This window comes from Chelonoidis abingdonii, chromosome 1 (assembly GCF_003597395.2).
Source record: "Chelonoidis abingdonii isolate Lonesome George chromosome 1, CheloAbing_2.0, whole genome shotgun sequence".
In the NCBI taxonomy this organism is placed as follows: Eukaryota; Metazoa; Chordata; order Testudines; family Testudinidae; genus Chelonoidis; species Chelonoidis abingdonii.
The window spans coordinates 149,612,487-149,624,603 of record NC_133769.1 but is presented as its reverse complement, the minus strand read 5'-3'; the positions used below and the strand labels follow the sequence as shown (position 1 = coordinate 149,624,603).

The 12,117-nt window shown below is 51.1% G+C and overlaps 1 protein-coding gene across 6 annotated transcripts in view; it reads right to left on the bottom strand.

Annotated features, from left to right (window-relative positions):
• Positions 1–226: 226 nt before the first annotated feature.
• The window catches only part of LOC116823106 (uncharacterized), a 46,988-nt gene continuing 35,097 nt past the window's right edge, over positions 227–12,117 (bottom strand). For 3 of the 6 annotated variants that reach the window (XR_012656654.1, XM_075070142.1, XM_075070117.1), the window contains one exon: positions 11,388–11,914. Coding sequence is in view for 5 of the 6 variants with exons in the window: in XM_075070142.1 (XP_074926243.1) it covers positions 11,594–11,914 (321 nt within the window). In the remaining variant the exon portion in view is untranslated. Of the gene's footprint in view, positions 1,694–2,842; positions 2,987–3,508; positions 3,627–3,783; positions 3,922–4,724; positions 4,914–5,969; positions 6,935–7,990; positions 8,146–11,127; positions 11,355–11,387; positions 11,915–12,117 lie in introns of those variants that run through there. The other 3 variants (XM_075070084.1, XM_075070026.1, XM_075070053.1) reach the window with 3 other exon arrangements.

Genomic DNA, 12,117 nt, shown 5'->3' with positions numbered 1-12,117 from the left:
GGGCTGGGATGGGGGGGCAGCCAAATTTTTTTTGCTTGGGGCAGCAAAAAACCTAGAGTCGGCCCTGGCTGCACCCACTTTCCTGAAGGCTGTGGGCAGATATCAGCTCCCTGAACCAAAGGGCACTTACAGATATATGCTCCCTTTTCTTTTGCTGCCTCTTGTTGTGAACCTTTGGATGCAGCAGCCCAAAGCCTGAGGCCTGTCTTTGCAATAGAGAGTCAGGACTCCTTCCCAGAAGAAGGCTTTTCTTCCAAATTGTGCGGTGTGCTGTGAGAATGGATGAGGCACTAGGCTCCAGCATGGAGTGAAGCAGGGAGGAGAAGACTCTGCTTGGGCAAGGGACTCTGTCGATTAATGGAGTAGGGGCTCAGGGGATTCTGGCTCTCTGCTCTTAACGAAATGACGACCATGGCATTTACCAGTGTCACACACTCATCCTGCTTTTCAAAATGCAGCAGCAGCGGGAGCAAGCAGTTGATTATTTCCTGCTGCACGTTGGGTTTTTCCGGGTCCTTCACGCTGCTCACCACATTGCCAAGCAGTAAAATGACAGCGGAGCGCACACTGCCCTCTCCTGACAATGATATACAGGGAGTGGGGAAGCCTGGTTAAAGCCAGGCAGGATCAGAGCAGAACGCGACAGAGTCATAATCTGCATGCTGCTCCGGTTCCCCCCGTGTTAACTGACTTGGCTCGCGGGAGCAGTAAGGCCTCCAGCCCAGCGCCATAGACATCTCGTGCAGAACAGAGCCCGAGACACTGTGCAGGGCAGTGCAGCCCCATGGTGTCCTAGACACAATTTCTGTCTGGACAGTTTCCTGCATTCAATTTCACCCTGGCTGACTAGACTCTATAGGGAGGAGGCAAATCTCTCCATGTTCTTCTCCCACCTCCACCAGCACAGCCTGGGAGAGACACCAAACCCTACCCTGTGCAGTGCCTGAGGGGTGAGTCACTAGCCATGGGAGGGTCAGAAGTGAAGATGAGTGCAATGGACAAGTTACAGGGAGCCTCCCTCCTTACCCCATTCCTGCTGCATTTGACCATCTCCATGGATCCCTCTGTTCTCAGTCTCTGTTTTCCCCTTTTCTCTCCACTGCTCATTCCCTTCTGTTTCCTCACCACTCCTCTGGCTCTTGCTTCCCCAGCCAAGGCTTGAGGTGATGGCTGAGTGACCACCCAGGTCGCTGGCTGCAGATGCATCTCTAGGCTCCCTTCCCATGGGCAGTGGGGCCTGGCGCTCACTTCTGCTCCCTGGGTGATCAGCGGCAGGAAAGGGAGGTGGAGCTGCTGCCATGAGGGACGGTGTGAGGTGCTGGGGAAAGAAAAGGGGAGGGAGAGGGAAGGCTGCTGGAGACTGGTCTGGGGAAGGGGAGAAGCAGCTGCTGGAGCCTTGTGGAGATGTGCTGCTACAAAACACAGCATTACTTTTGTTCTTCGGTGCCCCAAGAGCTAGGCCATTCCCGACCCACCTCTTTCCTGCTGGGAATCTCCACCTCTTTGGGGGCCAGTGTTCTCCAGACAGCTGGTCATCTGCCCAGGGCCAGGCCCTCTCTCCCACAGGCCAGGCTGCAACAGGGGCTGGGAGCATGAGGCTGAGGTTTGCGGAGAAGAGCTCTGACAGAGAGGTGGCTGAGCAGGAGATTCCCCACCCATGGCAGGGGCACTCCTTAGAGGCTCCATGGTAGGGCTGAGGGGTAGGAGGCAAGGGGATGGGGAGAGAGACAAGGGCATCAGAGACAAGCGGAGGGGGCGAATAGGCTTATTCTACAGGTCCAAGCCTTACGTCATCAATGACGGGGCGAAGGCTGACTGCAATGTCCTGGGAGATGGAGCCAAGCCCCTCCCCATCCAGGAGGTAGATGATGTCTTCAGCTTTATGCACAGCCCCCATGACACGCCCACCATCCCTGTCACACAACATGTCCTCGATGGCTGGGCCCATAACGATTGCACCTGCAGGGATGAAGAAGGCAGCTCATTACTATGCTGGGTGACAGCCTAGGGCATATGCTGCACCATCCCACTCCCACCTATGAGAAACCACGGCTGGCACAGCCCCACAATGGGGGAGAAAGTTATTTTCCTGTCACTCTTGCAGGAGCTTTGCACCCACACTCCTTGACCAGAGGCTTCACTGACACCTGTTTGGAGCAGCTCCAGGCCCCATAAACTGATCTCTGATCCATGCTGACTCTTCTGCTTTTGCTAACTCTGGGCTTGTCTCCCTGCCTCCACTGTCTCCCCATTGCCCTGAGCAACAACTTCAGTCCCTTTCTCCTCTTTTCAGGCCCTGGAGCCCTCTGCCCATCCTACACCTTGGACTTTGTCTCCTGACACTTTGGCCCTTCCAGCTCCACTCAACCATCCAGACTGGCCTTGTCATCTTTGTTCCATTGCTGCTCCCAGCTCTGACTTCTCCACGCTGGTCCCTCTGCATGGAACGTCTTCCCCATCCTCATCTAACATTGTCCTCCTATAACCCCACCTCTGCAGGGCGCCTGCAAGCAGTGAGTTAATTCACCCCATTCAAAACAATTCCGTTATATGGAATGGAGCCATCGAGATGGACAGTTGGTAAAACTGAGCACCTGTGCCAGCTGATCACTGTAACCTTTGTCTTCGCTCACCCCAATTTCCCCCTCCCCCACTGCATCACATCTGCAATCAGGGGTCAGCTCATGGGAGCAGGAACCACGTTGTGCTTTGATTTGCTCAGTAAAGCACTTCCAACACTTGCATGCTGTGTGTTAAACAACAAGGCTTGTGTGGGGATCATTTCTGAGCTATTCGATAGACATGGGCTTCCTTGGTCCCCCGGGCAATACACGCCTCTCACCTTTCCTGGCTGGAGCACAGTACTGCCAAGGCCTCGCAGACTGAGCTGACGTACAATGGGATTTTTATCTTGGGTCCATTCCATGAGCTGTGCCTGGAGCTCTGATTTTGTCAGTATCATCTCAATGGAAGGACTCTGGAGAAACTGGAAAGAGCCAAATCAACATCCGGTTGAGGAGCAGAGGTCTTCCTGTGGGGTCTGTTCCCTGGACACTCATCTTTACCAAATGGCCACTTACTCCCATACAAAGTCTCTGGTGCGTAGGGAGCCAGGTGCTGCTCTTTCAGTTGGTTCATTCCCATAACTTAGACTAATGCACAAGTCACAAATAACCCCCCAGGGAAATGGGAATCTACAGCCCCACTGACTGCCGTGGAGCGACCCCTGCGGCACAAGAAAAGCAGAACCCCAGGAAAAGGTGAGGAGAGAAGCATGGCCTTGGGGCACTGGAGAAACATCTGCTCTTGTCCCATGATTCCATCTAGGCACATCCAGCCAGGAGCGATCTCACCCTGTCTTTCCCTCTCTCTCTTTGCCATGCCCCACGACCTGCCAGGGGAGCTAGCTGGCTGTAGGCTGCTGAGCTGCTGACAATGTGCCCAGAGCTTACAGGCCTGAGCTGCTCTCCAAAAAGCCCACTTGTGCCTGTCAACTAATGAATCTCACCTCAGAGCAGAATGTCATGGTGATAGTTCTCTGCTCCTCCTCCTTCTCACTCTGGACAATGGTGACAGCCTCTCTGAAAACTGCAGGGAGCTGAGGGTTCTCAAACTCGATCATGGCTCTGGAACAAGGAGCAGAATGTCCCTTGTGGTTATCAAGGGGGAGAGAGTTCCTCTCTAGTTGCTGGGAAAAGATGGCAGCCTGGAACAGAGGAATATTTCACACGGAAATCCCATTCCCAAGAGAGGCCCAAGGAAGAGGAAACTTTGGGCTTCTACCTTGCAATCAAGCCAACCCCCTGTGAGTAGTAATTTCGGGAGGACATCATGTCCCAACCTTGCTGAAATTGGATGCTGGCAAATTCCTTCCAGTATCCGGGCGTGGAGAAAAGAGTCTTCACAGCCTCCACTGACATGCTAAAGACAAAATATCCTAGTGTTAGGCCAGAAGATCAGCCCCAAGCATGGCAAATCTGCACAAGCTTTGGCACACACAGCATGATCAGCAATAGCTTGCCTCCTCGAGGCTAGATCCAGTGTGATATCATGGTGCTTCCTTGCCCATTGGGCCCTGTCGACACTGCAGTTTCATTGAGTTTGTAACCATAGTGACACTGTAGCTTCTTAAGATGGTTGGTGTCATCACTCAATACAGTTGAATTCTTGATTCTTTACCGTGGCAGGTAACAGGAGTGAAGCCGGCATGTGGGGCCAGATTCTTAGTTGGTGTAAGCAAGCAAAGCTGTGTCAGTTTATACTAGCTGCAGTATCTTCTGGCATGTAGATGGAGGCCCCTAACTGTGCCCACAGAACCAGTTGAACTGATCCCCCTTCCTCCTGTCTACCTGTGACGTTGACATCCTGCGGTGCCTGGCCCCATGTGCTGCTGGTGTGGCTCTGTCTGCCTTCTGGGACAGAGGCCCACAGATTTTCTCAGCAGGCTGTGATAAAAACACTGACACTTTGGAAGGTGGCACATATCGGTGCATGCACAAACATGACTGCTGCTTGACTGTGTAGTGAAAGCAGCTGGCCTGTGGATGGAGTCAGATGGGCGAGTCTGACTTACAAGAACACACGGCTCTCAACCCTTTTCCCTCAAGAGAGACCTGCACTGAACTGAGCCTGGGCTAACTACAGCACCCTCACAGATGATGGCCATGAACAGACCACATGTTTAACAGAACAAATCTGTTTGTCCCTTTCCTTTCAGTCATTACCTTAAGGGGCTGAGGCAGTTGGAACCCTCCTCAGGGCTGGACGTCTCGCTGGCATGTGGGTTCCTGGCAAGCGCAGATCCATCACATACTACACTTGCCTGAGAGAGGGATGAGCATCTGGGGATACATTTCCAGGATGGCTTCTCAGTATCCCCATAGGAAAAGGACCTCGTAAATGGTCCTCATTGCCTGGAGGGGGGAAAGAATTTAACTCAACGATCCCAATCTGCTACCTGGCCCCACTGTCATTTGCTATTGTCCTTTCGTCATGTCTCATTTCCTCCCCAGCCTATTACAAAATAGGATTGGCTCCTGAGAGGGGAGGAGACATTTGGAGGCTTCTGAACCTTCACCCATTCCTGGAACGGAAGCAGGATGGAGCCCTACGGAAAGGTCAGAAGAGTCTGGATGACATTATTCCCCATTATTTCTCTTAATGGTGCAGACCCTGTGCTTTGGCTTTCCAGCTGTGACTGGATGGGCTGAAACCATCCTGAGGAGATCCGTTCTCATAAGCCCAGTGTTTCTGGCCCAGTCAAAAGAACTGGACATCTCATGATCCAATGCTGTGAAGATTCCTAGTCACAATTTACAGAGCCAGAAACCTGGATACTTCCAAGAGACACCCAAACTAAACCTGCTCACTAAAGGGCCATCTAGAATAGAAGACAACTGAGCCAGGGTACCAGCACATAAACCACTTCAGATCTGTAACTTTTACCTGGGGGAAACTTTATTTACACCTCTTTGATTTGATTGGAGGTGGCCAGGACACACTAAGGCCTGGTCTACATTGCAGAGTTAGGTCAGCGCAAGGCCCCTCACTCAGCATCACCCTAACTATGGAATTTCCTTCCCCTCAGAAGAACTGCCCCTTGGTGCCAAATTAATAACTCCATCTCCACAAGTGGCAGAGAGGCAAGGTCGATTTACTTAGGTCGATTCAGTGTCAGTGTAGACACCATGTGACTTATGTCAACTCGCTTTCAGGAGAATTCCCACAATGCCCCACCCTGACCGTACAATTGAGATGAGCGCTTCTGGTGAGGACGTGCACTGCCGACACAAGCAGCAAAGTGATGGAATTGCTGTGGCAGCTGTATGCCGAGGTAAGTTAGATCAGCTTCATTCTGTAGTGGAGCTGTGGTCTGAAGCTAAGAAGGGGTGAAGCTCCTGTACACACACAGATGCACCATCCTCCCTGCAGTGGCAGGTTCTCAAAGTGATATCTCAAATCTCACTTACAGCCAGAGACACATTGCTACTCTTCTCTTTCCGGCATCTCTGCTGGAGCTTGTCCAGCAGCTGCTGCAGCACCTGATGAGCTGTGGTTCTTCACCCAAGGCCTCCCACAGCAAAATGGCACATCTGCAGATTCAGCAAGAGAAGTCAGATCTTCCTTGCTTGGCCACCTCTTGCCCTCCTCAGGGAGAGGCTTGGAAAGCAGGCAAGAAAGGCCTCTCTCAGAGGAGACACTGATTAGTGCAGAGAGGCTGTGGCAGGGCAAGTCCCATCAGAGAAGGTTGTATTTATTCCTTTCCCCTAATGGATTATTGTTCCTGAAGCTAGCACCGCTGTTTCCAGGACAGTGACCATGTACTGACTACAGAGTGACCACCACAGCGTGACCACCAGACTGTGCAACATTATGCTCTGTTACGCTAAGGTCAGTCCCAAGGAACTTGCCTGACCTCACTGGAGTTACTCTGGCTATTTGGGGGTGTAACTGAGACCCAGTGTTTGGCTAAGTGTCTCTTAGCAGGTCAGTCTTACTGCAGTGTGGTGGACGGGGTCAGACACTGAATCAGAACATGCCCTGATAGGAGAGGATTCAAGAGCTTGGAAGGGAAGATTGTACTGCCCACTGTGACAGAGATGGAAGGGAACTAGTAATGAAATCCCCCTCCTCTCTTTTCTCCATTCTTGCTGATCTAAGCACTGTTGGTCCCTGCAGGCATCTGCAGAGGAAGACTGAAGATGGATCTAAAAGGCTTCCAGTCATTTGACTTCCAAGTTTGGTGAGGAAGGTCGGACATGGTGGTCAAGCCCCGGGGGACTCTGAGAACTAGGTTGGACAAACCAAGAGCAAATGGCCTGGATTTAAGGTCTTCAGGAAGCTTGACTGAAATTCTGTGCCAACACTGCCAAATTTCTATAGCTTCTGAGCACAGACCCTGGAAAGCACTGTGGCTGCTTCAAGGAATTCAAACCTGAAAGGTTTACAAATCAAACACACAATATGAAAACCAACAGTGTATTCCTCTGGTAACTGAACTGAGTAAGAAATTCAATTTCTTTCATTCTGCTCTTCAATTTGCTCTCCCATGTGACACAGATTTGTCTATCGTCTGTGCAGAGATGCATTGCAGAGGATGCTGAGGAGAGCCGGAGATTTGACCTCTGGCTAGGGTCCAGTTGGGTTTCACGACCCCTAGGCACATGGGGGTTGTGTTATAAACACCTGAGCTAGATGACTCTGAAAAGTGATAAGCAATACCTAGCAGGACTCAGAGTTCACAACATATTGAGATGAAAAGAGGCATTCAGCTCTCTCAGAGCTATTATTGCCGGTTGTCTGCAGACTCAGTCAGGCTGCACTGCATTGTTTTGTTTTGTTTTGTTTTTGTTTTTTTTAGCAACAATAAGGGCTGGAACTTTCTATCTTATTTATGATCTGGTTAAATGTGGATGTGTTGTAGTGGTGGTGGGGTTTTTTGGTTGCTTTTTTTGGTAACGTTAAGGTCTGGAAATTTCTGTCTTAAGAGATTTACCTCTACTACACAGCTCCATAAGGATGAGTGCATTTTATCATCACTTCCTCAGCCATGGAATAACTAGGGATCTGGTTACAGGTAACAATCCTCCACTGGTCCCCACGGGAAGACAGATGGACCTCATGGGCCTTTTCCATCTCCCTCTGCTTTCTCTCACGCAATAAGGAGCAGCCAGACTTCATAACCCAGGGATGTGGAGTGAGCCCCAAAGTCATTTATTGGCCCTGTACTGGATGGAAGAGGAAGTGGGGTGACCCATATAAATCAAAATAATGCTGTAATTCTCCAGAAAACTGACACATCTCCATCCCGGGAAGTGCAGGAAGAGGGTGGGCTCCTCAGTGGCTGGGCCTGGGCATCTCCTCTTAGTGAGCATGGACAGCTCTCTGCACAGTAGGATTCCTCCAACTGTGTGAGTCCGATGGACCCTTCCCGGATTTAGGAGCAGGAACAGAAATAATGGCCTGAGGTGATAACAGAGCAGCTCCCTACCTGTCCGATGACAGTGTGTGCGCCACACAGCTCAGAACCACGTCCTGGGAGTGGGTGCGAGCCAGCAAGGCCGTGGCCCTCAGCGCTGCTTTTCTGGCTCTGGGATCACAGACGTTGTCCAGCCAGATTGAGATGCATCCCATGACGTCTCCAATCTGGAAGTGTTGGTGTCACTAAGGATAATCCTAAGTAACTTAGAAGGTAAAAGGCAATAAGAATATAAAGTCTCCCTGTTTAGGCCTCAAATGAGCAAAAGTCCTTCCATGTTTGAACTCTAATCAATCTAAAAGGCTGGCTGATGGGAAAGGCCAGGAGTAACAGCCGTTATCAACAGTTCTAACTGGTCTAAAGCAGAAATAATGATGCCTGTGCACCTTTAGCAGAAGGACAAGATAACTTGCAGAAGGAAAACTTACTAACGAGCTGCCAGAGATTAGACTGCCCTGGTGAAGAACAAATTATATGTTCTGGCGGGGAATTTGGTGGGCCGTGCTTGGAAATTGTTTTTTTGTATTTTGGGGTTATGTTCTACAGGCTGCGCTTCGTTGTGTATGGGAGTGACTAATAATGTAACCCATTTCCTATGCTTTAATGTCGACGCCTTTGAAAGTACCTGAGATAGTTATACAGATGTATTGTACTACACTAAGAAGATGGTATTGCATATCACTGAGGCTGGGAGGCATTGCAGTGGGATCTGTATGGTGTAGGAATTCAGGTTTCCTGATGACCAGCTGATGGCCATTCAGAGTGATCTGAGTCAGGACTTGGCCCACTGCCTTACAGATGCCTCAGGCATACCTTTGCTCTGTGATCATGGAGAATACTGTGGCCTTCCTGGGTGGAGTGTGGCTTCCCAGGCAGGGTGTGCGCCCTTATTGGAGTAACTGCTGTATTATGTTCCAAAATACACGGACATTACACAACATCTGTCGGTCGACCAAACTTTAGAGCAGTGGAAGGCCAGAAGGGAACTCCGTTTTGACTCCTCTGGAGTTGGTTGCCCAACTGGAGAATGGAAGGGCCTTGGCGTCTTCTCCTCACAGGGATGATGCTGTGTCTGGTCACCTATCCTAATAAGTTGTTTTAGCTGTCCCCTGTAAGTTGTGCCTCCCGTTCCCCGAACATAGCCCGCTCCATAGCGTTTAATCGTATTTGTCCGTGAGTATGAAAATCAGACAAAGGTTGTTAGTTTCTCAGGAGGGAGTTGTGTGTCACTAAGCATAACCCAAGTAACTTAAAAAGTGGAAGGCAATCAGATTGGATCTTCCTGTTGGCCTCTGGCGAGCAAAGTCTCCATGTTTTGAACTTTAAACCGACCTAAAGCTGGCTGATGGAAAGGCCAGGAGTAACAGGCCGTACCAGTTGCAACAGTTCTATTGGTCTGCAGAATAATGAGGCCTGTGCACCTTTAGAAGGACAAGATAACTGCAGAAGGAAAACTTACTAATGAGGCTGCCGCAGCCAATTTACTTATGCACGCGCTTACGTACTGTACAGGGGGGAAGAGGGCGGGGAAAGAAGTGTGTGGAGAAAAGAATGCTGCAGCGACAAGAGGAGGAACGGGCTTGCTGTCGCGGAACGTTCTCGCTAGTCAGCGAGAAAAAAGTTCTCATGGATATAAAGGAACAGATTGCTTGTTTTAGCTGGGCTGGATCTGAGGCGTACTAAGTCTCCCAGCACCGCTTTGGGATCCCAAATAAACTTGTGTTTTGCTTCTCCACCTCGGTGTGTTTATTGGCGCTAAGCACTCCGGGCATGGACCACTGTTGCTCACCTTGGGCATTCTTCTGTGCCTGCAATAGAAGAATGCCAGAAAGCTGAGGGATGGATTTATCAATGAGTGGCCTTCTCCCATGTAACCCCTCCTGGCAGCCCTGCAAGCCGCCTCTCACCTCGGTTGCCTATCTTGGCTCCTCCATAATCTCAAGAAAGAGGCTTTGACAAGTCCAGGAACCCCCATCTTCCTGAGGTCTGGTTTTGCACCTTAAAGCTCAGAAACACACACAAAAGCCTGCCCTAAAACCTTACCACGGGCACAGCCCAAACTCCCCTGACGTCCCAGGGCCTTCCCTGTCTTAGCAAACTGCTTTCAGCCATGCTTTTAAGGGCTTCCCTGCAGTAGCCTTTCCTCCATCTCTGCAACTTCGTGTTGCTCTTTCTAGCACAATCAGCTCCTCCAGGCCAGTGCTTCTCAACCTAGTTTCTATTGTGGACCAAATATGTGTTGTGTGGGCCACATCCAATACCACCTGTTTGGCCCTGAGGATGTCCCAGGTAGAGAAGCGTTGCTCCAGACCCAGCTGGTTCTACTGATGTACCCCAGAGCCCATCCTAGAGTCAGGGATGGCTAGTTGGACGGAGTTAGCCAGCTCCAGACTTTAGCCCTAAGGAGAACCTCTACACTGCGAGATTTTAAAACCTGCTATAACAAATCTCTAACCTCAGGCTCAGGCTATGGCACTGGGAACAGCAGTGCAGACACAGTGACTTGGGCCCCTTCCCTCCTCCCCAGACTTCAGAGCTCAAGTTCCAGCCCAAGCCCAGAAGAGGCTGCATTGGTGTTTGCCCCACAGTGCCAGCCCTGGAAGCCCAAGTCCACAGGGCCAGGCTTTACTGCTCCTGCTGCAGAGTTTTCGGCACAGGGTAGACAGACCCGGAAGGGACGAGCCACGCCCTCGGGCTCTTCCATGAGGAACTGGTCATTGCTCTTTCCTCTCTCAAACAAGGAGCAGGAGCTACAACCCGGGTGGCTGGATTCTGTTGCTCTGTTCTGCTAGCAGGAGTTACAGCCCTGCACAAATCAATCTGCTGATTGAGGGGCCATTTGTTAACTTCTCACTGGGATCTGCTGGAAACAGGGAACTCAGCCAGAGGCACGGATGACCTGCAGGAAACCCCAGGAACAGGCAGGTTTCAGAAGGAAGCTCAGGCTGAGGATTCTGTTCATTTATGAATCTCCAAGTTTCCAGGAAAGCCAAAGCCCAGGAGGGGAATAAGTCTGCACTTACACGCCATGGGCAGGCGGTATCTGGGGAAGGGCAGGAATGTCACCTATTTCCAGGCTGAGTGATTAAAGGCAACATTTAAAGGGCTGTAGGGAATGTGAACCCTGATTCCTTTCTTGATAACCCCACCTGCGCAGGCTTGGGCAAGTCAAGAAGCTCTCTGGGCTTCAGTTTCCCCATGTGTCAAATGGGTTGAATTCCTATCTCCCAGGAGGGCGGTGGAGCTACATTAATCAGGGGAAGTAAATGACTCTGAGAGCCTCATACCCAGGAGATGTAGAAATGAAGTGTGTCAGAAACCTCCCTAGGCCAATCTAATTCACAGGGGAGGCACTGAGATCCTGTGGGGAGGGGCAACAGAATCAGAGTTAGGGGGAGACAGAGTGCAAAGCCAAATTCCTCCTGATCCTTCACCTGGAAAAACAAGGAGCTGCAGCATGTCTGAGGAAACCATGTCTGCTCCTGGAGCCTAATGTGGAGGATCATCGGCAGACTAGGTAAGCGCTGTGCTGCCAGAACTGGGGCTATTGTGCCCCTTCAGTGGGGCTGGGCTGTCCTCAGGGACGTGTCAGAGCTCCAGTGGGCAGAGAACACGTTAAACACCTGACACCGTGGATCCCCATGGCCAAACAATGAATGGAAAGGGGCTAAGCCAACCTTCAAAGCACCATGTCCATGTGTCCCAGGAACCGTTTCCTAGGAGAGGAAATTCTCCCCTCCCCCTCTCTGCACAGCGTCCCCCTGCCCCACAGTGGGAGTCTCTTACTCTCTCCATTTGGTCTCTGTGTAGAGAGATGATGGTCCTCAGCTCTTCTTCTGTGGCTTGAAATCGCTCCAGGGTGGGTGTTGTCAGACCCTTCATGGCTCTCATCAGCAGGGCTTGGAGCTGGGCTGAGGAAAGTTGCTCCCCGGGGGTCTGCAGTGAACAGGGACAAAGCCTGTTGGGACTGAGTATTTCCATTGCTCAGCTGCCCTGGAACAGTCTGTCCCCGTGGGTGGGTGTCAGAGCCTAGTGAGCGTGGAGACTACGGCTAAGCCCTTTTCTTAAAAAGCCTCAACAGATGACAAGGTTTCCTCTGTCTTTCATATGCTTTCCCCCCAACCCTCTGCCTGAGATGA